At 57.0% G+C, this 25,437-nt stretch overlaps 1 protein-coding gene and 1 long non-coding RNA gene across 2 annotated transcripts; one reads left to right on the forward strand and one right to left on the reverse strand.

The window, feature by feature from the left end:
* Window positions 1-662: 662 nt before the first annotated feature.
* On the reverse strand, window positions 663-3,521 carry LOC112659808 (collagen alpha-1(I) chain-like). Its single transcript, XM_025446924.3, has 2 exons — window positions 3,179-3,521; window positions 663-2,672 (listed from the first exon to the last, which is right to left on the reverse strand). Exon 2 carries the CDS (start codon window positions 2,181-2,183, stop codon window positions 798-800), a length of 1,386 nt encoding a protein of 461 aa, XP_025302709.1. The 5' UTR covers window positions 2,184-2,672; window positions 3,179-3,521; the 3' UTR covers window positions 663-797.
* Window positions 3,522-7,916: 4,395 nt separating this feature from the next.
* Window positions 7,917-8,695, forward strand: LOC112659810 (uncharacterized). Its single transcript, XR_003136513.3, has 2 exons — window positions 7,917-8,371; window positions 8,559-8,695. It is a non-coding gene; the product is annotated as an uncharacterized LOC112659810 (long non-coding RNA).
* Window positions 8,696-25,437: the final 16,742 nt, after the last annotated feature.

A 25,437-nucleotide genomic window follows, 5' to 3' on the forward strand; every position in this document is an offset into this window, starting at 1 on the left:
CCAGGGTTGACTCCTGGGGCCACCCCGGCTCCCCGGGGGCCCAATCGCTCTGAGAAGCGGAGTCTCTCCTCGGGCCAAACCGACGGCCTCGAGGGACCAGGGTAACAGCTCCTGGGCTGAGCACAGGGCTCGGCCCGGCCGCACCCCGTTCCCCGGCGAGAGCCCTTGGGGGGCCGACAGCCCAGCCCCCCCGGGGTGTCCCAGTCCGACGGGGAACAAAAAAGGAGCTGGATCCCAAGCACGTGAAGCCTGCCGAGTGGGGGGCGGCGCAGAGGGCAGGAAACAACGGCGGTCGGGGTCGGGGACGGGCCCCTGCAGGGTCGACTCGTCCGGCGGAGGGGGCTCCCCTGATTTTCAGGAAGGGACTTGTAAAGGGGGGGACCATTCACAGGAGCCCAGAGGTCCATGTTTGTGAGGAGAACGTCGATGTACGGACGCCCCTGGCTTCAGGCAGAGCGGGGGGTGACGACGGTGGCCCCGGGACAGACGGAAGCCTCGGGGCCGCGCGGACACCCAGCCACTGCGCCCTCCCGTCGGGCTCCCGTCCTGGGGTCCAACTTACCAACATTTGTTAACACGCTTCTCCTCACAAGCTGCGGGCTGCGGGCTCCAGGAGCCCAGCGACCCCCGAGAGCCCCGCTTCTCCCCCCACCAGGCCCTGGGGAGCTGCTCTGGGCACACGGACCCCCTGGGGGACAGCAGGCCCTGGAGGCAGGGCCACCCCCCCACACACGGGCTGGCCGGGGAAGCCCGGGAGGACAGCCTGGCCGCCAGCGCGCAGCTGTGTGACCCAGGGGTCACCGACTGCCCTGGATGGCAGCGGCCGGGAGGGAATGTTTCTGCAGGGCCCTGAGGCCTAGACGCGGGGTCGCCAAGGTCCCCGGGGGGGGCCTGCACCACCAGGCCGCAGCGCTCCCAGCACCAGCCCTGCCCACTCGGGGCCTGGGGCGCACCTGACCTCGGTGCCTGCGCTGCCCCGCCCCAGCCTGCCCTGCCTGTCCCCGCGGACCCCAGGCGGCTCTTGCCATCGTTGACGCTTCCGTGAGTGACACCCGACCCGGGACATCGCTGGACGGCAGACGCTCCACCAGCAGCCGGCGGTGGCACCCGCTGCCCGAATGAAGAGGGACGGAGCCCTGTCCAGGGCACCCCCGTCCTCCCCCCCACCTCCCCTGTGCTCCAGCGGGGCCCGAGCCGCAAAGCCGACACTGACCGTGACACGCGCTGGGCCGGTTTCCCGCTGATGCGCTACTGGGGCTTGGGTGGAGCCGGCTGTCGGGGGACGTCCTGGGCACAGCGGGGGACGTCTGGCAGCGTCCCTGGCTGTGACAGCCCAGCAATCCCCCGGTGTCCCCCAAGGAGCTCACTGGCCCCCGACTGAGAATACATATCACCCCCCCGCCCCGTTTTTTCCCCATCACGAGCCCGAGCAGCAGAGCTGGTACCGGGGCACCAGCCGGCAGGGAGGGGAGGCCGGGAGGCCCAGTGGCCTGGTCCAGGACAGGCCAGCTCCAGAGGCGGACGGGAAGCTGGCGCCCCAGGCTGGACCCCCTACACCCCATGGGAGCCAGGGACCCAGGAGGCTTCAGCCCCCCCACCCCGCCGCAGCCCGGCCTCCCCCGGCCTCCCCGGCCCCCCACGGCCTCCCCCAGCCTCCCCGGGACACTTGACTTTCTCCGTCTTTGGACTTGGTTTGAAAACTCCCTCACGCCGCCCTCCTGGCGAGTTCCGCCAACACTGCAGAATTTTCCGGGCTGCCCCCCCCACCCCCAAATCCTTATCATTCCTTTCATTTTTCTATGTTCACAAGACAAAGGAAATAAGCACTTGGAGGAAGACACAAGCTGGGCTTGTTCCTTAGCCGCTGGCTGCGATGTAACCGGATCCTGCTTGGGGAGGTCACACGGGGGACCCTGCGCAGAGCCCTGCCTGGGGTAGCCGTGGGCAGCCTGGCGTGGGGGCAGAGGAGGCCCCATGCCCCCAAGGGCCACGATGGCCGCCCGGCGCCGGGGGTGGGGGGGCAGGAGGGCTTTCTGGCCTGACGCCCATCTCCTCAGCCCCACGGGGTCCCCGGGGTGCTGGCCTAGCCGGGAGCAGCCGGGAGCAGCCGGGAGCTGGGGTGCACCCACAGAAGGTAGAGGCTGCACTTTGGAGGCACAGCCGAATCGGAATCCTGGCTCCATGCGGCTCCCTTAACCTGCCGGAGCCCGTCCCCCTGCTCCGACCCCACTGAGGACGATCCCATCACCCACTTCTCCATCACTTGTGAGTCCAAGGCTGAGGGAGCGTCTGACTGGGGCGTCCCTACCATGCACCTCAGCAGCCAGGGGCAGGAAAGGCACATATGGGAGCCTGCGTGCCTCTGGCTTTCAGGCAAGAGTCCCCCTGGGCAGGGGGTCACCCTGAGCTTCAGACAAGCGCTGGTACCCTGACCAGCAGACGGGACGCGGGCAGACTCCCCGAGCAGCTACTGGTCCCGTCCGCAGTGATTCTCACTCAAGCAAAAGGGGGGATAAGTGGTTCCCATAATTAGAAAGCCCAATGAGAAGTGATTTCAGGTACGGCTGGATCCAGGAGTTTTAGCACCTGGCTTCCAAGACCTGGCTCAGGACCCCGTTTCTCTTTTTGGATCCTTCCGTTCACGTCCTCTGGGCTACCTTCCCTCCGACATCCTGTTCAGGGGGGAGGGCAAGGTGGCTGCTCGGCTGCAGCCTCACACCTTCCCAGGTTCAAGGGCAGCAGGAAAAAGAGACTGGGTGTTCCTAGTCAATTGGAGTTGGCTCTGATTGGTTACGATTGGCTTGGTTCGGCCAGTGGGGAACCCGGTGCTCTGATTGGCCAGCGGGGAACCAGGTGCTCCGAATGGCCAGCGGGGAAACCCGTGCTCTGATTGGCCAGTGAGGAACCCGGTGCTCTGATTGGCCAATGGGGAGCCCGGTGCTCTGATTGGCCAGCGGGGAACCCGGTGCTCTGATTGGCCAATGGGGAACCCGGTGCTCTGATTGGCCAATGGGGAACCCGGTGCTCTGATTGGCCAGCGGGGAACCCTGTGCTCCGAATGGCCAGTGGGGAACCCCGTGCTCTGATTGGCCAATGAGGAACCCAGTGTTCTGATTGGCCAGCGGGGAACCCGGTGCTCTGATTGGCCAGTCCTGAGGCAGGCGGTCTGTCCCCGCACCTGGAAGGGACTCGAGCCCGCTGACCCTGGTGGACCGAGAGCTGGGACCGGGTGGGTCCCCCGCCGCGCGATGGGTGCCCTGGGCGGAGGAGAGCAGGAAGGAGGCTGGGTAGCGAGGCAGCTGCCACCAGCACGACCCCCGGCGGACCCCTGAGTCGCCCCTGGGCCTGCCCGACGGGCCGTCCTGAGCTCCCAGAGCGGGACTTCGGCCTCCGAGTGACAGTTGGCCCGGGTGGTGACAGGCGGTTGGCGGCCCGGGCCCTCCTGACTGGCAGGCGGCAGGCTCCGCGGCGGGCGGTTGGCCCCGGCGGCTTGGCAGCTGACCAGCCCTGCCTGGCAGGCCCCGCGGGGCGGCCCGAGGGGGCGGGGGCCTGGGCTCGCGCCGCCCCTCGGTCCCCGGGCGCCGGTCCAGCGGCAGCGGGGGGCCTCGGGGTCGGCCTGCGCCCAGAGTTCGCCAGGGCCCGCCTCGGGCAGCCCCGGGGGCGGAGGAGGCGGCCTTCGGGGAGGGGCCCCGGGCGGGAGGAGGCGGGGGCGGGAGGAGGCGGGGGCGGGGCACGGGGGCCAAGGGGGCGGAAGGGACCAGGGGCAGGGACCGAGGGGCAGGGACCCAGGGCTTAGGGACCCAGGGCTTAGGGACCGAGGGGTTAGGGACCGAGGGGCAGGGGCCGAGGGGCAGGGGCCGTGGAGGGTTAGGGACCGCGGGGCAGGGGCCGAGGGGTTAGGGGCTGAGGGGTTAGGGACCGAGAGGCAGGGGCCGAGGGGTTAGGGACCAGGGGCAGGGGCCAAGGGGTTAGGGACCGAGGGGTTAGGGGCCGAAGGGTTAGGGGCCAAGGGGTTAGGGGCCGAGGGGTTAGGGACCAAGGGGTTAGGGGCCGAGGGGTTAGGGATCGAAGGGCAAGGGACCGAGGGGTTAGGGACCAGGGGCAGGGGCCAAGGGGTTAGGGACCGAGGGGTTAGGGGCCGAGGGGTTAGGTACCGTGGGGTTAGGGACTGCGGGGCAGGGGCCGAGGGGTTAGGGACCAGGGGCAGGGGCCAAGGGGTTAGGGACCGAGGGGTTAGGGGCCGAAGGGTTAGGGGCCAAGGGGTTAGGGGCCGAGGGGTTAGGGACCAAGGGGTTAGGGGCCGAGGGGTTAGGGATCGAAGGGCAAGGGACCGAGGGGTTAGGGACCAGGGGCAGGGGCCAAGGGGTTAGGGACCGAGGGGTTAGGGGCCGAGGGGTTAGGTACCGTGGGGTTAGGGACTGCGGGGCAGGGGCCGAGGGGTTAGGGACCAGGGGCAGGGGCCAAGGGGTTAGGGACCGAGGGGTTAGGGGCCGAAGGGTTAGGGGCCAAGGGGTTAGGGGCCGAGGGGTTAGGGACCAAGGGGTTAGGGGCCGAGGGGTTAGGGATCGAAGGGCAAGGGACCGAGGGGTTAGGGACCAGGGGCAGGGGCCAAGGGGTTAGGGACCGAGGGGTTAGGGGCCGAAGGGTTAGGGGCCAAGGGGTTAGGGGCCGAGGGGTTAGGGACCGAGGGGTTAGGGACCGAGGGGCAGGGGCCGAGTGGTTAGGGACCGAGGGGCAGGGACCCAGGGGTTAGGGACCGAGGGGCAAAGGCTGAGGGGTTAGGGACCGAGGGGCAGGGACCCAGGGGTTAGGGACCCAGGGGTTAGGGACCGAGGGGCAAGGGCTGAGGGGTTAGGGACCGAGGGGCAGGGACCCAGGGGTTAGGGACCGCGGGGCAGGGGCCGAGGGGTTAGGGGGCCGAGGGATTAGGGACCAGGGGCAGCTCAGCGGTGCCGAGGGGCGGCCCCGGCGGAGGGAGGCAGAGGTCCGGCGGGCGAGCTCGCCTCGGGGCACCTAGGCCACCGCGACCAAGCGCCGGGTGTCGGGATCCCGAGGCCGCACCAACGAGGGCGGCGCCCCCCCCCCCCCCCCCCGCACACACCCCTGGTGACCCGGAGCCGGGGGAGGGCGGGTCACTGCGTCGCCGTCACGCGCACCCGCACCCAGGGACTTACGACAGGCGGCGCGGCCCCTTGTGCCCGCAGGGCCTGGCTGGGGGGCGTCGGCCGAGCGCCCCGCCTGCCCACCCCGCCCGGCCCCCGCCCTCCCTGCGGCCCCTGCACGTGTCCGGCGCCGGGAGGGTCGGAGGAGGAGAGGTCTACGCCGCCAGCCGGGAGGACAGCGGGCGGCCCCTTCCCCGGAGCAGCTGGGCCCCGCGGCTCCCGCCGCCGCCGCCGGGATGACAGATGGCCCCGGAGGAAAGGTCACCGTCTCCGGAGCAGCAGTTGCGCGGGCGGGCGGGGCGGGCGCCTTCCAGCGCTCCTCGGCCCACGTCTGGCGTTTGGGGGCCGGGACCTCGCAGCGACCGGACTTTATTTTGGTTACGAGGGTGGGAAGGTTGGGGCGCAAATCCGGCGGGGCGGGCGCCAGCGGCTCCCCCAGGGCCCCCGCCCCTCGGCCGGGCGGGAGGTCTGGCGGCGCTGGGAGCCCAGTGGGGAGGCGGGGGAGACAGGAAGGGGTCTCGGGGCCTGGGTTCAGAGCAAGGTTAGCCAAATAGTGGATAAATTAAGCGAGGGAAACAGACAGCTCCCCTCTCCGTGAACTTTTCACCCAGCTAACCTGCTCCACACCCACTCAGGTGGCAGCAGCTCCCGCCCCGGGGCTGTCACCTCTCGGGGGAGTTGTCACCTGCCTCTTCCCCCAGCCACCACCACCACCCCCCGCGGCGAGAGGCTCAGGATGAGGCCTGAGGCTCCCAGGCCACAGGCCCCGCAGGAGCTGCCGACGCCTCCTGCAGAAACTTGGGGAGCTGGCCCGGCCCGCCCAGCCTCAAGTTCGAACCCGGCACCCCGTGCCCGCCCTCACCCGAGACCCCCACCCTGAGTGGCCGACCCAACACCTGCCCTGGGTGGGGCCGGAGACTGCTGCGGTGGGGCCAGGGTCGTCTTACCTGGGAGCGGCCCTAGAGGCTGAGGGCAGGGTCCCCAGCGGGACCTTCTACCCAGACCCCCCGCCCCCCGCTTGCTTCTGGCCTGAGCCACCCCGTAGGGACCGGCTCCATCGTCAGGGGGTGAGGCAAGAGGCTGTCTCGATGGCAAAGTGGCCCTGAGGGTCCCCAGGCCGTGGCCACTGCTCCAGGCTCCATGCCACGAAGGGCCATGCCCTGGCGGCACCAGATTCTTCTCTGTGCCACGTGCCATGGGAGGGAACGACCTCACGGGTCAGCCGGCTCCGCAGCGTGTGCCAGACGGGGGCACGGGCGTCGGGCAGGCCACAGGGGCATCCCCGGGAGCAGGCCCAAGGGCTGGGCGGGCTGTCCTCCCCCCGGGGCGAGGGGGCAGGACGGTGCCCGGGGCTCGCTGTCCGCGGGCAGGTGCAGGAGCGACCCCGTGCATGAGGAGCACGGAGCTGCGGCCGGGGCCACAGGACCTGTGACAGCTGAGGATAGAGTACGCACCCGGCGGCCGGACAAGGGCCCATCAGCGGCCGGGGCGGCCAGCGGGGACTCCTGGGGAGGTGACACAGGAGCCAGGGGGAGCCAGGGCAGGGCCCCGAGGAGGAGCCGCCCGCGTGAAGGGAGCCCGCGGGGTGAGGCAGAGGGCGGGCGGCAGCACCGAGGCCACGACCCTCGGTTGGCCTTTGGCTGTCCTGGTGCCCGTCCCCTCGTCTGGTCGTCGCTCCGGGCGTCTCGCCTGCCGCCAGGGACCGCACCAGGGACCGCGCCGGCCCCAGGACCTCGGCCACGAGGCAGTGAGCAGCCCCGGGCGGGGGCGCCTGGGAGGGAGCAGTTGCGGCCTCCGGGCTGGGCACGGGCCCGCCCCCCGCAGGACGCCCGGAGCTCGCGGCCACCTTGTCGAGGACGGGACGGAGGAAGAGGAAGCCACCGGGGGGTCACTGGTCGGGGGCTCCGCTCCTGCGGGGAGATGCTGCCCACGGGGGCGCGGACACCAGTGGCTCTGGTCGCCCCTGCCCATCACGGCCACCGCGTCTCCGGGACGCCGGCCCCTGGAAGCCACCTGCTCCGCCACCGGACCCGGGGCCATCCTTCCCGGCCGACAAGGGTGTCTGGTTCCGGGCCCATAACGGAGAGGACCTGGTCCCGGGGTCGTGTTCCCAAGGGGGGAGCTCGGCGGCGCAGATGTCCCCGTTCCCTCCGAGCTGCTGCTCCTGGGCTCAGGCCCCGAGGCGGTGGACAGGGCGTGGCGGGTCCCCAGCGGCCCGACAGGGAGGTGGGCCAGGTGCGCGCAGGGGGCGAGTTTGCTCTCCTGCCGAGACCCTGACGTCGGGGAACCTCCCCAGGATCCCAGAAAGCATCGCTGTTCTTGCGCTTCCTGGCATGAAACGAGCTCCGCGTGTCCAGGTTATAACAGAATATACACTCCTCCTCTTTAAAAACTAAAATACTGTTAAAAGGCACAGGGGTCTCAGCCTCTGCTGCCGCCTGAGGCCTGCCTTCCCCGATCACCGCACGAGCACGACAGCCGCAGCTGTCACGGGGCAGGTGCCCCACGCAGACGTGTTGAAGGAGGGAGCGGAGGAAGGAGGAAGGAGATGACAGGGTCCTTCAAAGGGAGCCAATGGCTTTAAAGGCAGGCATCGCGGCCCGGCACCCTGGCTCCTGGCACCCGCCCCCCTGCCCCCCCCCCGCACCCTGCCCCCTGGCACCCTGCCTCCCGATACCCTGCCCCCCGGCACCCTAGCACCCTGCCCCCCCACACCCCGCCCCCCCGGCACCCCGGCACCCCGCCCCCCAGCACCGCGCCCCCCCAGCACGCCCCCTCCCTGCACCCCGCCCCCGGCAGGGTCTCCGTGGAGCCGCGGACGGTGGGATTTCCCTGGGGCGCGCTGACCTTCCTGCTTCCTGCCTTTCCCACAGCTCCTGGGCCAGGGGCTTCCCGGAGCAGAAGGTCGGCCCCGGGGCCCATTGTTCTGAGTGTTTCTTTAGTTAAAAAGTAAAAGAGCCGGTGTCTGTCCAGAAGAGAAAATGGGAAAAAAACCTGGGCCCTCGCCCACTGCCCAGTGCCCGAGCAGGTTCCATGTCCCCGCCTGCGGACCGTCCCCGTCGGCTCCAGGCTTCCTACTTCTGTCCCTTAATTCTCAGTTTCTACTTCGCGCTCGGACAGATGTCGCCTTTACACCTTCAGAATTCTCACTTTAAAGATCGTCTCGGTGGCCTTAGGCTCTCCCTTCACGAGCCCTTCCCATACTTCTGGTAAATTCCTTTCCTGGTGGGGGTATCGGTGTGGAGGTTTGGGTGTATCTTCCCAGCCACGAGGTCTTGCACCTTTTAGACCTTTTCCTTGGGGCGGATCCCACGGGGCATTCACACGGAACCGGAACCGAGACTAAAGGAGGTTTATGGCTTTTTCTCCGGGTGTCCTCTCCTTGCTTTTCAAAAGGGTGACGCCAGCTTGCAGTTCCATCAGCGGCAGGGTCAGGATATGAATTTGCGTGCTGCCAATGCCGGGTGTGGCCTCAAAAACATTTTTTTTTGCCAACTTAGTAAATAAAAAACAGTCTCTCGGCGCCTCCTTAATCTGTTCTTTTTAGATTATTAGTGAAAATAAACCTTTCACAACGCGGTGATTCGGAGCAGGTAAGCCTGACCGGTGAATTCACCTCCGAGCCCCAGACCGTCACATGCAACAGGAATGGCCTTATCGTGGTCATTTTTTCCCCCCGATTCAGCCAATTTTGTCATCTGCAAACTTACAGGCGCGGGAGGCCCACGCAGCGCTCGGAGTGCCCGAATCAGAACACGGGCTCTGCCCTGCGCGCCTACACTGTATTTTCATCTTTCCGGTATTTCTCAGAACTGCCCTAAGTGAGTCGAGAGTAGCTGGACTCTACCACTGTAGTTCCCGTATCTGCGGAACCCAGGCCGCTCACAAATAAATTGATTTTATGCGGGACGCAGCTCTCGGGGTGGTGACCGAGTCGTTCCCGGGCTTTCACAGCCGCGTGAATGCACCGTATCCTGCAGACAGCACCTGCTCGGTTGGAGAGATTTAATTAAGATGGGAATTCACAGGCTTTCTTGGGACAAATAAAAGGGTCACAGCATTTCACAGATGATACACGAAGAAGCCGGGAACACGTCACAGTCCCCACAGTCTACACTTGGCAGTTGGACTTCCCCGCTGCGCTTCCCGAGAGGCTGAGACATGAGGCGCCCGGGGGGGGGGGGGGGGGGGGGGGGGCAGGGTGCGCACTTGGGGCGAGCCAGGCCCCAGCCCGCTTTCTGCTTTCTCTGCGGGTGACGAGCTTTTCACGTGCTTTGCTCACGCATATTGGACTCGCGACTTTTTTTTCCTTATTTAAGGAGCTCTTTCTATGTCGGAGCCGTTCCTCCTTTACATCGTACTTCCTGACCTTTCACTTTGTTCACGAAATTTAGAATGTTGGACACTGTGGTTGGGACCTGGTCCCGCCCGAGCTGGCCGGGGCGCTGGGCTCCCCCTCTCCAGTTGTCCAGGCACCGCGTGGGCGGGAGCCGCGTCCGGAGGTCTCCCGGTTGGAGTCGGTTGGTTGGTCTTGTCTCAGGCTCGGGGAAACCCGATGTCCTGGTCCCCCGGGGACGTGGCTCACCGAAGCACGGGGACTAATTCTCCTGACCTGAGAGGACTCAGAGTCTCCCCCATTCTGAGTGGCTCCCGCCCCAACGGGGTTAGTTTTCTTGATTTCTGTGCCTGCGGGTGTTCTCACTTTGTCTTTTGCAGCCAACTCGCAGCCTTGCGCGTGCGAGTCCCCAGGAGGGACTCACTGTGACGCCGTCCTGTCCTGGTGGCACAGGGACTCACTGTGACACTGTCCCGTCCTGGTGGCACAGGGACTCACCGCGATGCCCGTCCTGTCCCGGTGACACAGGGACTAACCGTGACGCCCCGAGCAGGGCTGGGGGGACTGCGTTTCCCTGGATTGGCCTCTTCAGGGCGCAGGAACAGCCGGGACCCGGGTTCGCTGTGGCACCGGGGCCACGAGAACGGCCACGGCCTCCAGCACCGGGATTTGCAGGGTGGGTCCCTGAAAGTGGCTTTGGCTCCCCCCAAGCGCCCGGGACGTGTCACTGGCTCCCTCCCACCCCCATCCTTACCGGGAAATTCCAGCCCAGAAGACGGGGCCTGGGGACAGACTGCATAGACTGCGGAGGCAGGAACCCTGTTGAAATCCCGGGTCCGCCTCTCGTCCTGTGGGACTGGGGCCCACTGTCCCCTCTGAGCCTGTCTGTCCATGGAAAAGGGAGATGCTGGAGTCAGCCGGGGAAACTGAGGCCTCACTTGGAGGACCCCGCCTTCCAGTGGGGGAGGCTCTGCCCACGGGTGTGCGAGTGCCCCAGGGTCACGGGACAGCGGGCCCGGCCTTGCGTCCACGGAGGTCACCGCTGGGGCAGCTTGCAGGGCAAGGACGCGGCGGGGGGACGGGGGTAGGACCACCCCGCCCGCCCGGAGCCCTGGGGCCCTCTGCGCACCCCCCGCCCCGGGCCATTTTCCACAGCCCCTCAGCTGGGCCCAGGCCTCTGCTCCGAGGCTGGGCATGGCCCCGGGGGCGGGGATCACCCTCGGGGGGCGGCTGGCGGTGGGCACGGGCTCCATCCATCACCCCGGCGCCGCCCGCCCAGCCAGGCCCAGGAGCCTAACAGGGCAACGGTCCCCCGCAGGGGGTCGCACCCCTCTGCTCCACGCCCCCCCCCCCCCCCGCCCTCATTAACGTGCCAATCAAGAAGAGGGACGGAGGCCGGGAGGGAGAGGGTGGCTGGCGGGGAGGACGGGCTCCCTGAGCCACAGGCACAGTCCTGCCTCTGTCACCATCTCTGTGGAGTCTTGGGGTTTCTTCCCTAGGGTTGCCGGGCTACTTCCCACCGCAGGGCTCCCGAAAGAATAAGATGGAAGATGTCAGGGTTCCTTAAGGCATTGGCCTGGAACAGGCACAGAATAACTTCTTCCCATCCTGAACTGAGTCACGGCTCCACCGGGATTTGGTGAGGGAAGGGCCTACCCAGGAGGGTGGACGCTGGGAGGCCTGGGCCTTCGAGGCCATCTCGGGAGCCTGGCTCCCATGCATGCTGGGATCCCAGGGTGGGTGCTTGGCTCAGGAGATGGATGGAACCAGCTCTCTCTTGTACTGGGTTCTCTGGAGGCCAAGTGGACCAGAAACTTCTTGGGGGAGGAGGGCGAGGCTGTAATTCTCTCTCTCTCTCTACATATATATATATAAAACTTCCACAGTTCGTCTGCTCTCTAAAACAATTGTCTAGGGATCCCTGGGTGGCGCAGCGGTTTGGCGCCTGCCTTTGGCCCAGGGCGCGATCCTGGAGACCCGGGATCGAATCCTGTGTCGGGCTTCCAGTGCATGGAGCCTGCTTCTCCCTCTGCCTGTGTCTCTGCCTCTCTCTCTCTGTGTGTGACTATCATAAAAAAAAAAAATTAAAAAAATAAAATAAAATAATTGTCTAAAGCCTATATAACAAGGCATCTGAAAAAAAATTATTAATGGCATGATTATGTATTCATTTCAAATATTAAACAAACCATTGGTACCACAGCTTGAGCACTTACATACATCAAGCATTGCCCTAGCAGATCTTACTTAATTTCCCCAACAACCACATGGAAATGATACTCTTGGGGTCCTTGTTTTCCAGAAGTATTAGTTAAGTGGGCTAAACTGTAACGGACTTTCCAATGTTATTACTTCAAACACAGTAGAGGTGGGTTTCTCACTCCCTTAACCAAGAGGAGAGGCCTGGCTGGCAGGCAGCCCTTGTCATTTACAGACCCAGGCTCCACCCATCTTGTGGCTCCACTGTCCTTTCTGGGGCGAGAAGGAACGAACCACTGGCTTCTCTGTGGCGAATGGACCACAGTACGTGCATATGTGGAGCAGGGATGGGATTTGATGGACATTCCCCAACTGCCTTACTCCACTCTCCCTGTCTCGACAGACTCCCAACCATCTGGCTTCCAGTTAGGTTTGGCCAGTGGGAGACAGCGGCAGGCGATCAGAGTTTCCTCCGCTCTCTCTGCTGGGCTATAGTGTGGCAGGAGCTGACTTTTTCTACCAAAGGCCATGACTTACATCATGTGGCTTTTTCCAGACTCCGTAACTCTCATCCATTTCTAGGGGTGGTTGGTGACAGGATTCTTCGCTATCTCTTGTTGGTACCCACCCACCCCTAACTAATAAAAAGCCCCTTTGATAATCTCTGCAATCACATCCTGTAAATGTGCCATCTCTCTCCTGCTGTGCCCTTGGCTGATACACGGACAGGATGGAAGCAAGGAAGACATTCAAGAGGTTATCGCAATAATCCAGGGTGGGTAGATTTCTAAGGTGGATTGGGTGTGGGTAAAAGAGAAATTTTAAGAATGACTTGAAAATGGTTGGTGCACACAATTGGAAAAATGGAATTATTTATTAAGATGGGTAAAACCAAGGGAGAGGCGGGCTTGTGAAGGAAAAATTCATGAGTTCTGTTAGGTCTGAGATGCTGTCTAGACTAACAGGTGAAGATGTTGAAAAGGCAGTTAGGGTGCCAAGTCTGGATTTCAGGGCACAGACCCAGGTTAGAGGTATAAATCTGAGAAGTGTGAGTCTGTAGATGGCATTTAAAGCCTTGGGACTCAATTAGAAAGTCAAGGATAGTGTGGATGGAGAGAGGAAGAGGTCTGATCATCCTGAGGCTTTCCAACACTTGGAGGCCAAGAAGGTGAGCAGGAAGCAGCAATGAAAACTTGAGAGGAGCTGGCAGTGAAGTAGGAGGAAAACCAAGAAACAACTGGTTTTCTGGAAGCCATATGAAGAAAAAAGTGCTTTAAGAATAAGAAAGTGATTAACAGTGAAGAATGCTGCTGAGTTCGGGTTAGATGAGATGTTATAACGAAGATGAGAGTTGACAGTGGAGGCCAATGATAACCTTGAAAAAGGATCGGATTTTATTTTTAAGATTTTTATTTATTTGAGAGAGAGAGAGTACGTGTGTGTGAGACAGAGAACATGAGCAGAAGGAGGGGCATAGTGAGAAGTAGACTCCTCACTGAGCAGGGAGCCCAACGTGGGGCTCAATCCCGGGACCTTCAGGGATCACGACCTGAGCTGAAGGCAGACGCCTAACAGACTGAGCCACCCAGGCACCACTAAGATCTTATTTTTAACTAACCTCTATACCCAACATGGGGCCCAAACTTATGACCCCAAGATCAAGAGTTGTATACTCTTCCAATTCAGCCAGCCAGGCACCTCCAAGGATGGGGTCTTGAGGATAAAAGCTTAATTGGAAAGGTCTCAGAGAAGAATAGGAGAAATATCAGGTTCTATCCAGAGTAGGGTAGCTGTATTGGACTTATCTGCCTGTCATTAATAACTATAGAACTGGGGGATCCCTGGGTGGCGCAGCAGTTTGGCGCCTGCCTTTGGCCCAGGGTGCGATCCTGGAGGCCCCGGGATCAAGTCCCACGTTGGGCTCCCGGTGCATGGAGCTTGCTTCTCCCTCTGCCTCTGTCTCTGCCTCTCTCTCTCTGTCTGACTATCATAAATAAATAAAAATTTAAAACTTTCCTTTAAAAAAAATAACTATAGAACTGGACAAAATGTATGAAACAACAGTTATCAGGCATTGGACCACAGTCAGTAAAGCTATGATCTTTAAGAGGAGAGTGCACAAGGCTAAGCTCTACACTCAGCTTGACTTTCTGCCTGGGAGTAGTTTTCAAACTGTGACATGAAGTAGATTCCAAGCAGAGAGCTAGTCTCACTGGGTGGAGAAAAGAGAGTTCAGGGATATTAAGATAATTAAAATTTCAGGAGCAGATTAGCAAAGAAGAGAGAACCACAGAGAAGGAGCAGCAGAGATGAAGCCCCAAAAGTTTTGAGATTCCTTTTGGGTCTGTAGCTGAATCTTAAGATATGCAGGTACAGGGCAAGACCCCATCATGCTTAGAAAACCCGCTCGGAGACTGAAAGCTGAATAGGAATTTCAGAGGTCTTAGTACTAAAGTGATATTGGAGTTCTGGGCCATCCAAAGAGGTGAAATCTTAGTGGATACCATAGAATTCCACTGAAAACCCAGGAAGTTTACTGTTTAGAAGGGCTATACCCTAGAAGTAAGAGCTTCACCTAGGACTAAGGGCAAAACTGAAATAGACTCACATTAACAAAGTCTAATATCAGTTCTCAACAAGATCAAGATAATCTTCCTGTGATTTGGGACACCCAGGTGGCTCAGTAGTTGAACGTCTGCCTTTGGCTCACGTAAATTTGGAAATCATTAACATCTAGATGATAAATGAAGCCATGAGAATGAATGAGGTCATCCATACAGGCTTTACATACATACAGAGAAGAATGAACAGTATTCCCTGGGATATCTCACAATTCTAAAAGATGGATAGAGAAAAAGGAAACTAAGAAAGGGAATCAGAAAAAACAAGGAAGGAGGAAAAGCAGTAAAGTACAGCGTCACAGAATAAAAGAGTGTTTCAGAAGCCAGGGGTAGTCACAGTACCTAATGCTAAAGTAGGTCAAGTAGTGCAATTTAAGGACTGCAATTTGTCCATCCAATGTAATAAGGATAATCAGCAAGCTTCATGATGAGAGTCATTCAAATGGCAGAGCGGAAACAAAAGTGGTATTTCAGAGATATAAAAACTAAAAGAGGGCAGCCCGGGTGGCTTGGCGGTTTAGTATCGCCTTTGCCCCAGGGCGTGATCCTGGGGTCCTGGGGTCCTGGGATCGAGTCCCACGTCGGGCTCCCTGCATGGAGCCTGCTTCTCCCTCTACCTGTGTCTCTGCCTCTCTCTGTGTGTCTCTCGTGAATAAATAAAAAAATCTTTAAAAAAGAAAAGACTCTCTCCTTCTCCCTCTGCCCCTTCCCCATGCTTGTTCTCTCTCCTTCTCTCTGTAGAATAAATAAATCTTTAAAAAAATCCTCCCATGATTTAATTGCCTACCAGAAAGAAAAAAAAACACTTGTCAGAGGAAGAGGATGATATCATCATTTAGAGTCTCCACAATATAACATTCAAAATGTCTAGCATATAATAAAAAATTACTAGACATATAAAGAAGCAGGAAATGTGACTCATAGTCAAAATAGTCAATAGCCACAATCTCAATATAATCCTTCTGTTGGAACTGACAGATAAAAACAAAAATATATAAAAGTATTGAAGAATAGAATGAAAAAAGTGATCAAAACATTTACACAAATGGAGAAATTCAGAACAGAAATGAATTATTTTATTTTTAAAAGATTTATTTATTTGAGAGCGCGCGCCACAGCAGGGAGAGGTGGAGAGTCTCCACCTTTAGCGTGGAGCCTGAAGTGGGACTCGATCTCATGACCCTGAGCCAAAACCAAGAGTCAGACAGACGTTTAATCAACTGTGCCACCCAGGCGCCCTTGAAATATTTTAAATGGAAATTCTTGAACTGAAAATTGTAGTAGTGAAATGAATAATTCTTTGGAGGCACTTAATAGCATACTGGGCATAGCAGAAGAATGGGTTTGTGAACTGAAGACAGATCAACAGAAATCATCCACACTGATGCACACAGAGGAAAAAGGAATAATAGGACAGAGCATCCAAGGACTGTGTGACAGTACTGAGTAGACTGATGTGTCTGTAGTTCCAAAATACAAAGAAAATGGGACAGAGAAAATATTTCAGGAGATAATGGTCATTTTTCAAAATGAATGATAGATATCAATCCACAGATCCAAGATACTCAGTACATCCCAAGGAGGGTAAATTTAAAAATATATCATACCTAGATCATCAAACTACTAAAATCCAGGGATCCCTGGGTGGTGCAGCGGTTTGGCCCAGGGCGCGATCCTGGAGACCCGGGATCGAATCCCACGTCAGGCTCCCGGTGCATGGAGCCTGCTTCTCCCTCTGCCTGTGTCTCTGCCCCCCCCCCCGTGTGATTATCATAAAAAAAACAAAAACAAAAAACTACTAAAATCCAGAGGCAAAAAGAACATTCTTAAGAATCAGGTAAAATAAAAAAGGATACAAGAGAGAGAACAACAATAACAATAATAATAATAACTAATAATAACTCATGATAAAATATATTTTTAAGATCAAGTCCCGCATCAGGCTCCCCACAGAGAGCCTGCTTCTTCCTCTGCCTGTGTCTCTGCCTCTCTCTCTCTGTTTCTCATGAATGCATAAAATCTTAAAGAGAGAGAGAGAGAGAGAGAGAGAAGGAAATGTGCAAATGGAATTATGCTGTTCAAAGTTTTTCATAACATGAGAAGTGGTATGATTATTTCAAGGTAGACTGTGGTAAGTTAAGGATGAGTATTTTAATCTAAAGTAACACTAAAAAAAAAATAAATAAAGTAACACTAAATAAAAGACGGAGGTAGTTTTAAAGCCATGAAGATAATTATGTGTAAATGTGGGTTCACCATTATAACGAATGCACCCCTGTGGTGTGGGATGGTAATAGTGAAGGAGATTGTACCATGTTGGGGGCAGGAGATATACAGGAACTCTACTTTTCACTCAATTTTGCTATGAACCTAAAACTACTCTCATTTTCAAAAAAGGTTGAGAGAAGATAAAATGTAATTCTAAAGTATACTCAACCCAAATTAGAAAGAAACAGAAGATGGAACAAATAGAAGACACACAGAAAGATGACAGATTGAACCCAACCACACCAGTAGTTACAGTAAATGTAAATGGTTAAAATACTCAAAGTGAAAAACAGGGCATCAGATTAGATACAAGAACAAAAACCAACTATTTCCTGTTCACTAGATATATGGACACCAACAGGAAAGAAAGAAAAAGGCTGGGGGAAAAAAGTATATCATGAAAACACTAATCAGTAGAAAGCTGGGCTATGTTAGTATCAGGCAAAGAAGAGTTTTGGACAAAGACTATTTCCAGAGATAAAGAGGGACATGGCATAAATGGAGAAGAGTCAATTTAGCAAGAAGACAGAATGATCCCAACTGTGCCCCACTGATAGTCTTCATATTATAGCTTCAATATATGAAACAAATACAGAACTAAAAGAAATCAACAAATTCACAATAATAATTGGAGATTTACTTATTTTTTATTTGAGAGAGAGAGACAGAGACAGTCAGAGAGCACGCACAAGCTGCAGGCAGAGGGAGAGGGAGAAGCAGACTCCCCGCTGAGCAGGGAGCCCAATGTGGGGCTCCTTCCCAGGACCCTGGGATCATGACCTGAGGCAAAGGCAGATGCTTAACTGACTGAGCCACCCAGGTGCCCCCATAATTGGAGATTTTTTTTTAAGATTTTATTTACTTATTCATGAGAGACACAGAGAGAGAGAGAGAGGCGGAGACACAGGCAGAGGGAGAAGCAGGCTCTACGCAGGGAGCCCGACGTGGGACTCAATCCTGGGTCTTCAGGATCACGCCCCGGGCTGAAGGCCGCTAAACTGCTGAGCCACCGGGTCTGCCCTCTTTTTTTTTTTTTTTTTAATTGGAGATTTTAACACTCCTCTCTGAGATTTTGACAGAAAGCAGACCTCATGACTCCATACAGATATAGAGGATTTGGAAAAGAAAACGTGAAGAGATGGAGAGAAAAATCCTAATCTTCTGAGGAATTTTATTTTGAAGAAAGCAGAGAATTGAGGAGTGGCTGGATTGGGCCTATGGGATCGAGGGTGGATCCAAATGAGCCAAATAATAGCCCGTTTGTATTCTCATGAGGACAGTCCGAGACTGTGGTGCAGGACAAGGAGCGACCGCTGCAGATGCGCCGAGCGGTCGCTGGGTAGGCGTCAGGGCGTGGAGGAGTGGGGCTTTCTCAAAGTGGCGTCAGCCTCAGCCACTGAGCCCCGGCCTGTGCCAGGCCTTGCGGGGATGGGCAGGATCCTCCCCAGCCCTCACACTTGAGGGGCTCCTGTTCTCCAGATCTTTCTCTAGGTTAATCCAAGCTGGTCACAGAAGGCCACCCCGCCACGGGAGGCTGCGGCAGCAGTGCTGCGTCTGTGACTTTCATAGATCTGTAGAAGCAACATTACCTGCGGCCATATATTAGCATTATGTACAGATACATTATTCAGGGCTCGGTTTCAGTCTTTATAGGTAACACATGAGGATGAAATGATGTTTATTAAAGTAATCGGTTTACAGAAAAGGAAATGGCTCCAAAACATAGTTTCTCACAACAGATGTGTACGTTAAAACTACAAGGAGAGGCTCATTTCTGCCAACGTGGGAAACATCAAGAAATCTGCAAGGGCACTGTATTGGTAAGGGTGGGGAAACGCACTCTTATTCATTTCAATTTGTAAACTGATATGAGCCTCGTAGAAGGTAATTTGGCAATATTCATCAGAATGACAAAGGCACAAAGTATCCAACAATTCCTCTTTTAGGACTTTAACTTCCATGTCAGGAAATCAGGTCTGTCCAAGATGATTCATTGCAGCTTTCTCTGTAACAGTAAAATGACTGGAAACAATATAAGTGACCATCAGTAGGGTTTGGGATAAATAAAGTATGGTGGTATAACTGTACGATGAAAATCATGCCACTGCCCAAGAAAATTGAAAGGCCTTTCAAAAGAATTTATTTATTTATTTATTTATTTATTTATTTATTTATTTATTTTATTTCCTTATTTATTTATTTGAGAGAGAGAGGGTGCAAGTGGAGGGAGGGGCAGAAGGAGAGGGAGAGGCAGAGAGTTTCAAGGAGACCGAGCTGAGCGTGGAGCCCATCATAGGGCTTGATCCCATGACCCCAACTTCCTGACCTGAGCCAAAACCAAGAGATGGACACTCACCTGACTGACTGAATCACCCAGGTGCCCCAGAACGGTCCTTATGTGCTGATATGGAATAATACCTAAGTTGTATTATTAAGAAGAAAAAAAAGAGCTAGGAAGTAGTTTGCTAAAATTTTTGTAAAAAAAAATAATAAAAGAGGGACGCCTGGGTGGCTCAGTGGTTGAGCATCTGCCTTCAGCTCAGGGTCTGACCCTTCGGGTCCCGGGATCGAGTCCCACATCGTGCTCCCTGCAGGGAGCCTGCTTCTCCCTCTGCCTGTGTCTCTGCCTTGCTCTCTGAGTCTCTCATGAATAAATAAGTTAAAAAATAATAATAATAAAAGAGCAAACAAAGTATATAGGTATATATGTCATTGCCTGGATAGATAAGTAGATGATACATAGGTAAGTAGAAGGCGGGTAGGTGATAGATGGATGATGGGCAGACTATGTGTGTGTATCTCCTTGGAAAAATACATAAGGGAGCTGGATTCTGGATGATGAGAGTGCGAGGGAGGAAAAAGATAAGAAAGCATAAATAAAAACAAACACAGATGGCAGGAGACGTGTGACCAACAACACTCACATAGTCGACTCTGTTTCCTGTTCCCTTTCTAAATACCACATTTTACCGTCTAGACAGACATGCTTCAGAAATCCTATCAAGAAAACCTGACGGCCCTTTAAGCCCAACAATTTGATGACAGACTGGGCTAAGGAGACGACGGGAGCGTAGGCCGGTCTCCTGGTGACGTTTGCGAAGGACCGACGCTGTGCTCCAGATGGAAGGGCCACTGCACCTCTGGTAGACCGTTTACAACCAACGATCGGCCATTCGTGCTTTCGACCTGAGGACATACGTTCGGCATTTGAATCACGGAGTCACTAAGCTAAGTCACAGCCCCCCTCCGCGGTCACTGGCGTGGCCTCTCTTGATGGGATAACTAGCTTAATGGGACCACGCTGAGGGTCAAATGTGAGCTGCCAGACGGTAGGAGGCCGCCTTCCCAGACCTCAGCTTTTATCATGGAGCATCTGCTGACGCCTGGGCCGCGGCACGTGGGGACAGGCCGGCCTGGGGGTGCCTTTGGGCGAGACCCGGCGCCGAGGCCTTGCTCTTCCCCTGCGCTGCTCCACGTCACCTCGCCTGCCTCGCCGCCGGGACGTCAAGCAGCCTGGGCAGCCGCCAGAGGCCTTGGGTTCATGTGCAGAGTCGCCCAATCTGATGTGGGTCGTTAGCAAACACGCACACGAGGCTCCCGGAGCCCAAGTAAGAGCAAAGCTGACGGCATGACGGCCTCTGGCCTCTTCTGCTAGTCCCGAGGGCTCTTCGGGGAGACGCTTCCCAAATGTTGCGGCCAGTTAGGCCTGAGCTACGTGGCCCTGAGTGTCGCCTTGGCACCTCCCCCCGCGCCCTGCTTGCGCAGCAACACGCGGCCCGTGGCCCTCACCGTGGCCCTCGCCGTCTGCGGCCTCAACTGCCGCTCACCCTGCTCTCGCGCAGACGTGTCCCCACGGAGCAAAGAACTCAAAGATTCATGACCGCCCCTCCCCCGACGAGGCTGGATGTCTGACAGCAACCTGCCCTTCACCCGGAATCCCCTGGAAAACCAGCGACTTCACTCAGGAGGCGGGGACCTTCCGGGCAGCCTTTCTGGCCCCACGGGGGGAGCCGGGAGGCTTGGGGTCGCCCGCCTCTGCCCGAACTCCGGTGCCACCACTGTCCCGCGCAGGGAAGGGCGCCGCAGCCCAGCGCACGCTCCACCGTGGGCCCGGGGCCCTGAGCTATTACGGGAGATGAGCCCACATGCGGAGTCAGGTGGGGTCACCGCGTGGGACCCGGCTAGCTTCTCTCGTGTAGACGGGCGGCAGGTGACGTGCTGGCCAAGAAGACGAAGGCTGCTTCTCGGCCCGGGGCCGGTGCACATGCCGTGAGCACGGCTCCCGCATCCTCCGTGAGGCCTCAGGAGCCCGACGCCTCCGAAAGCATCTTTGGGTTTGCGTGGAACTGCTGCGGGGGCCCCGTCGTCGGCTTCGGGGGGCCACCTGGGGCTGCACCTGATCGCAGCTGCGCGGGAGCGGAAAACACGCCAGAGGTTGGAGATGCGCAAGGTGGGAAGGCGGGATCTGCCGCGGCGGTTTATACTGACCCCACACTGAGTGACGCAACTGTGCGCTGGGGTTAAATCGGTCATTAAAGCTAATTTTCACTATGTTTCCTTTCTGTGCAATGTGACTCCTAGAAACTCCTAAATTACGTGCGTGACCTTCATGGCTACCTCCGTGGGACAATCTGCGTCTTCTCCGTGCATGAGAACCACGTCCTTGGACGCTCCTCGCGAGGGTGCGCAGGGCAGAGTCGGTGGCAGGGGCGCAGGAGACCCGGCAGGAAGGGGGGCCGTGGCCACTAGGCCCGGCAGGTCACGGCCGGGTCAGCGCGGGGCCGCTCAGCTGCTGCTCCTGAGGCCGGACAGCCACCCCCCCGCCCCCCGCAGCCTCGAGGCCGGTGGCAAAGAACCAGGAGTCTGCCAAAGACGTCCCGGCCCGGGCGGGTGGCGGGGTGGTGACCTGGCTCTGGTCTAACTGCGCCCGGAATCCTCACCTGCCCGCTCCCTCCCGTGTGCGCGGCCTCACCCCTGCAGCCCGGATCCCCCCACCCCCCCCCCACCCCCGAGGCCTGTGCTGCTGCCGCCCCGCAGGATGCTCGGCCTCGGCTCTCAGAAGCCAGAGGCCTGCTCTTGACATGAGGCCCCGCCCCCCGAGATTCCAAGGCCCTGCGCTGTGCCCACCCCAGGGGTTCTCCCTTCCTCCCCCCCTTCCTCCCCGTCCCCAAGTGCACCCACCGCCTCGCTGCTCATAAGGCACCTAAAAGGAAACCACCCTCCCTCCCTCTTCCCTCCTGCAGCTGAAGTTTGGAGCCGTCTACACTGCCCTCCTGGCCCTTGGCTCCCCCGTGACGCCACCATTCCCCCACCTGCCGGGGCCACCCACGGCGACTCCACATCCGCTGGCCGCTCTTCAGGCTCGTTCAGTGACCTGAGGGCAGAGCGGCCCCTGGCCCGGCCCCCCCTTCCCACAGCCGCCCTCCCCGCCCTCCTCCCCGACCTCCCCTGGCTCCTCATCCCCTCGGTCCTTCCGTCGGTCTCCCCAGGCCTCTGACCGAGCTCCCGTGTCGCGTCACCTTGTGCCCCGAGCGCCGTCGTTCACTCGGTATCACGTCCAGGGGCTCCCGACCCTCCCCCTCCCAACCTGCCCACCCGATGACCAAGGTGAGACGCACGGCCCGCTTCCACGTCAGGCAGCGCGGCCAACACGCTTCCCCCGCAAGCGACCGACGCGAGAGGCGGACCTGGGACGGTCTCAAGCAAAGCCCAGTCCCTGGAGCGGTGTCCTCGGGCCCCGGCCTCCCTCTCCTGCTGCGCCAGCCTCTGTCCGCCTGGCCCCGTCGGGCAAGCCCTCCCCGCGCGCTGGTTCCTGGCAGCGCCAGGTTCAAGCCGAGCGGAAAGCAAGCCCCTTCCGGGCGACTTCCGTCTAACCCCCTGGGTTCCCTCGTGGGACGGGTGTCCCTTCCAGAGCCAGTCCCCGCATCGAGCGGGTCGCGCCGGTCGGCAGCTGGACTCCGTCTGTGCGCGTGAACCGCCACGGGAAGCCCGGGGTGTCTGCTCCCGGGACGAGTCCCCGCCTCTCCCCAGGGGCTGCAGCTCCTCTTGAACAGGACGGCGAGTGCGTGAGAGACGGTCTCCCAAAAGGAATTTGGGGTCTATTTCTAGGAGAAGGGAGAACTGATTTCTGGCCAGGCCACAGGGGCAAGTGTCCAGCGCAAGAGGGACCGTGATCTTGTCCGTCCCCTCCCGATCACGCATCCCCGAAGCACCGGTTGGATCTTTTCTGCGCCTGTTGCTTTGCCTGGACCGTCTCAATGGTTCTTCCCCAAGGAGGACTCGTCTCTCGTCATGCGTGTCAGCAGTTTGCTCAGGCCTCTTGCGGAGTCGTTTTCCATCCTTACGTTGTACTCAATTTTTTTTCTCATTCACCCACTGATGGACACTTGAGTTGTCTCCAATTCTGGGCTCTTAGGCTTAAACATTTGTGTAGAAGCCTCGGGTGCACACGTTGCCATTTCCCTTGGGTAGACAACTAGGGCAGGTGGGTCCTGCGGTGAGGCTCTTTACCTCTGAGACACTTCCAAGCTGTTTTCCAAACTTGAAGGTATTTTACCTTCCCACGAGCGACCTAGGAGAACCCCACGCGGCCCACGCCCTTGCCAATAACTAGCCATTGTCAGATGTTTTAACTTTAATATTCTATAGGTGTGGGTGGTATTTTGTTGTGGTTATAATCTGCATTTTTCTGAGTGATACTGCACATTCTTCATGTGCTGTTTTGCCCTCTGTAGATTTCTTTTATGAAGTGTTTGTTGAAATGTTTGCTTATGTTCAATCGGGTTACACGACTCGAGTCCATTCGCTAAAAAGCTGTTAAGGAACTTTGCATCTGTGTTGAGAGATATTGGTCTTTAGTTTTCTGTTGTTGTAAAACTTCTGGTTTTGGTGTCAGAGTAATAAAATGATTTGGAAATGAATTCTGTTTTCTGAAAGGATTTCTATAGGATTCATATTAATGTTTCCTTAAATGTTTGCTTGAATTCACAAATGAAGCCATCCGGGCCCGGGACTTATCTTTGTGGGAAGGTTTTTAATTACAAATTCCATTTCTTTTAATAGATCTAGGGCTGTTCAGATTTTCTATTTCTTCTGTCAATTCTGGTAATTTCTATCTTTCGAGAAATGTGTCCATTTCATCTGAGCTATCAGATTTAAAGGCAAAAAGTAATTCGAAATATCCCCTTGTTATCCTTTAAATGTCTATAGGATCTGGAATGATGTTTCCCTTTTCTATTTTCAGAGCGCGGTATTGTGTGTGGACAGGAGGATGTTGAGGGGTAGAAAGAACTAAATCCTATTTCTCCACAGTAGGAAATCCCTCATCTGCATTTGAAAATCAGTAGGTAACACTTCTGATGGGAAGAAGTCAAGAACATGTGGTAGAAACATGTGGTAGATACCAACAGGATTAGCGTCGGGTGCGGCATGGCACGGTGGGCAAAGGACTGAGAACCAGTTCATTCCAAACTAGTACGAAATTCCACTTCGGGGTCCTTTCATTTTATACCTTGCCTCTCTCGTTTGCCTTTCTTCCCCCGGATTCCGGCGGCGCCGAAGGGACGTTCTGTGTTTCCGCCTTCTGTGACCTCCTGCCATCAGCGCCACTGGGGGGCTGGGCTCGGTTGGTCTCCCCGGTTCTGTCCGATCCCAGCGTCTGCCCCGAGCCAGGGACGGCAGACCTGGACATGCCCGAGGCTCCTCCCCTTGGGCCACCCGAAACTCAGGCCTGTGTTAACGTCCCGCCCCCCAATATACCAAAAGTATTGTCAGTAATAACCACAAATGAAACAATAGTGACGGGAACAGAAATGCTGTGAAAAATTTTATTGAACTTTTCAAAGATGGAGTAAACATTAAATAATATTAAAATTCAAAGGAGGACACAACTACTTAATCTTTTTATATATATTTTATACTTATTTAATGGTTTGAATTTTGATTTTTTGGGTTATAGACCTACATCACAAACATTTGTTTAAATAATTGTCTGGTAGTAAGTGAATTTTAATGAAGTCAACGGATCGGCAAAAGGTACAATTTTGGCAGCTGATGAACTTTTTTTTTTTTTTTTAAGATTTTATTTATTTATTCATGAGAGACAGAGACAGAGACACAGGCAAAGGGAGAAGCAGGCTCCATGCAGGGAGCCCAATGTGGGACTCGATCCCGGGACCCCAGGATCATGCCCTGGGCCGAAGGCAGATGCCCAACCTCTGAGCCACCCAGGTGCCCCGCAGCTGATGAACTTATGCCATTGATATAAAGCTTTATTTGCTTTAGATTTCAACTTGTACTTTCCGTACAGGGATATTACACTTTATGGTCTGCACTCTTTTTCAATGTTTAAAAAAAAATTTTTTTTTTCACTGTTTAAAATTTTAAGCACGGGATCCCTCGGTGGCGCAGCGGTTTGCGCCTGCCTTTGGCCCAGGGCGCGATCCTGGAGACCCAGGATCGAATCCCACATCGGGCTCCCGGTGCATGGAGCCTGCTTCTCCCTCTGCCTGTGTCTCTGCCTCTCTCTTTCTCTCTCTGTGACTATCATAAATAAATAAATTTAAAAAAAAATAAAAAATAAAATTTTAAGCACAAATTAAAACCCGTGAGTGGTCACATAGGATGACTCTGGTTCTATGGCCTCGTCTTACGATCACCGCCTACCATCGCTCACTCCACATACACTGTTTGGATGCAGGCACGCATGGTCCAACAGGGGTTGGAGACCTGAGCTGTGCCCGGGGTGGCTCTGAGCACCTCCAAGTCATTAGAATCTCCTCTCACACTGAAGGTGAAGAGCTGGGACTGTGCTGGGAGACCACTGCAGGACTGCGAGCTCTCGGAATTAATT

Source organism: Canis lupus, chromosome 2, assembly GCF_003254725.2.
Source record: "Canis lupus dingo isolate Sandy chromosome 2, ASM325472v2, whole genome shotgun sequence".
Lineage (NCBI taxonomy): Eukaryota > Metazoa > Chordata > Mammalia > Carnivora > Canidae > Canis > Canis lupus.

Excerpts from the sequence above, each read along its gene's own strand:
- LOC112659808 (XM_025446924.3), bottom strand. The coding sequence starts at position 2,183 with ATGGAGCCAGGATTCCGATTCGGCTGTGCCTCCAAAGTGCAGCCTCTA.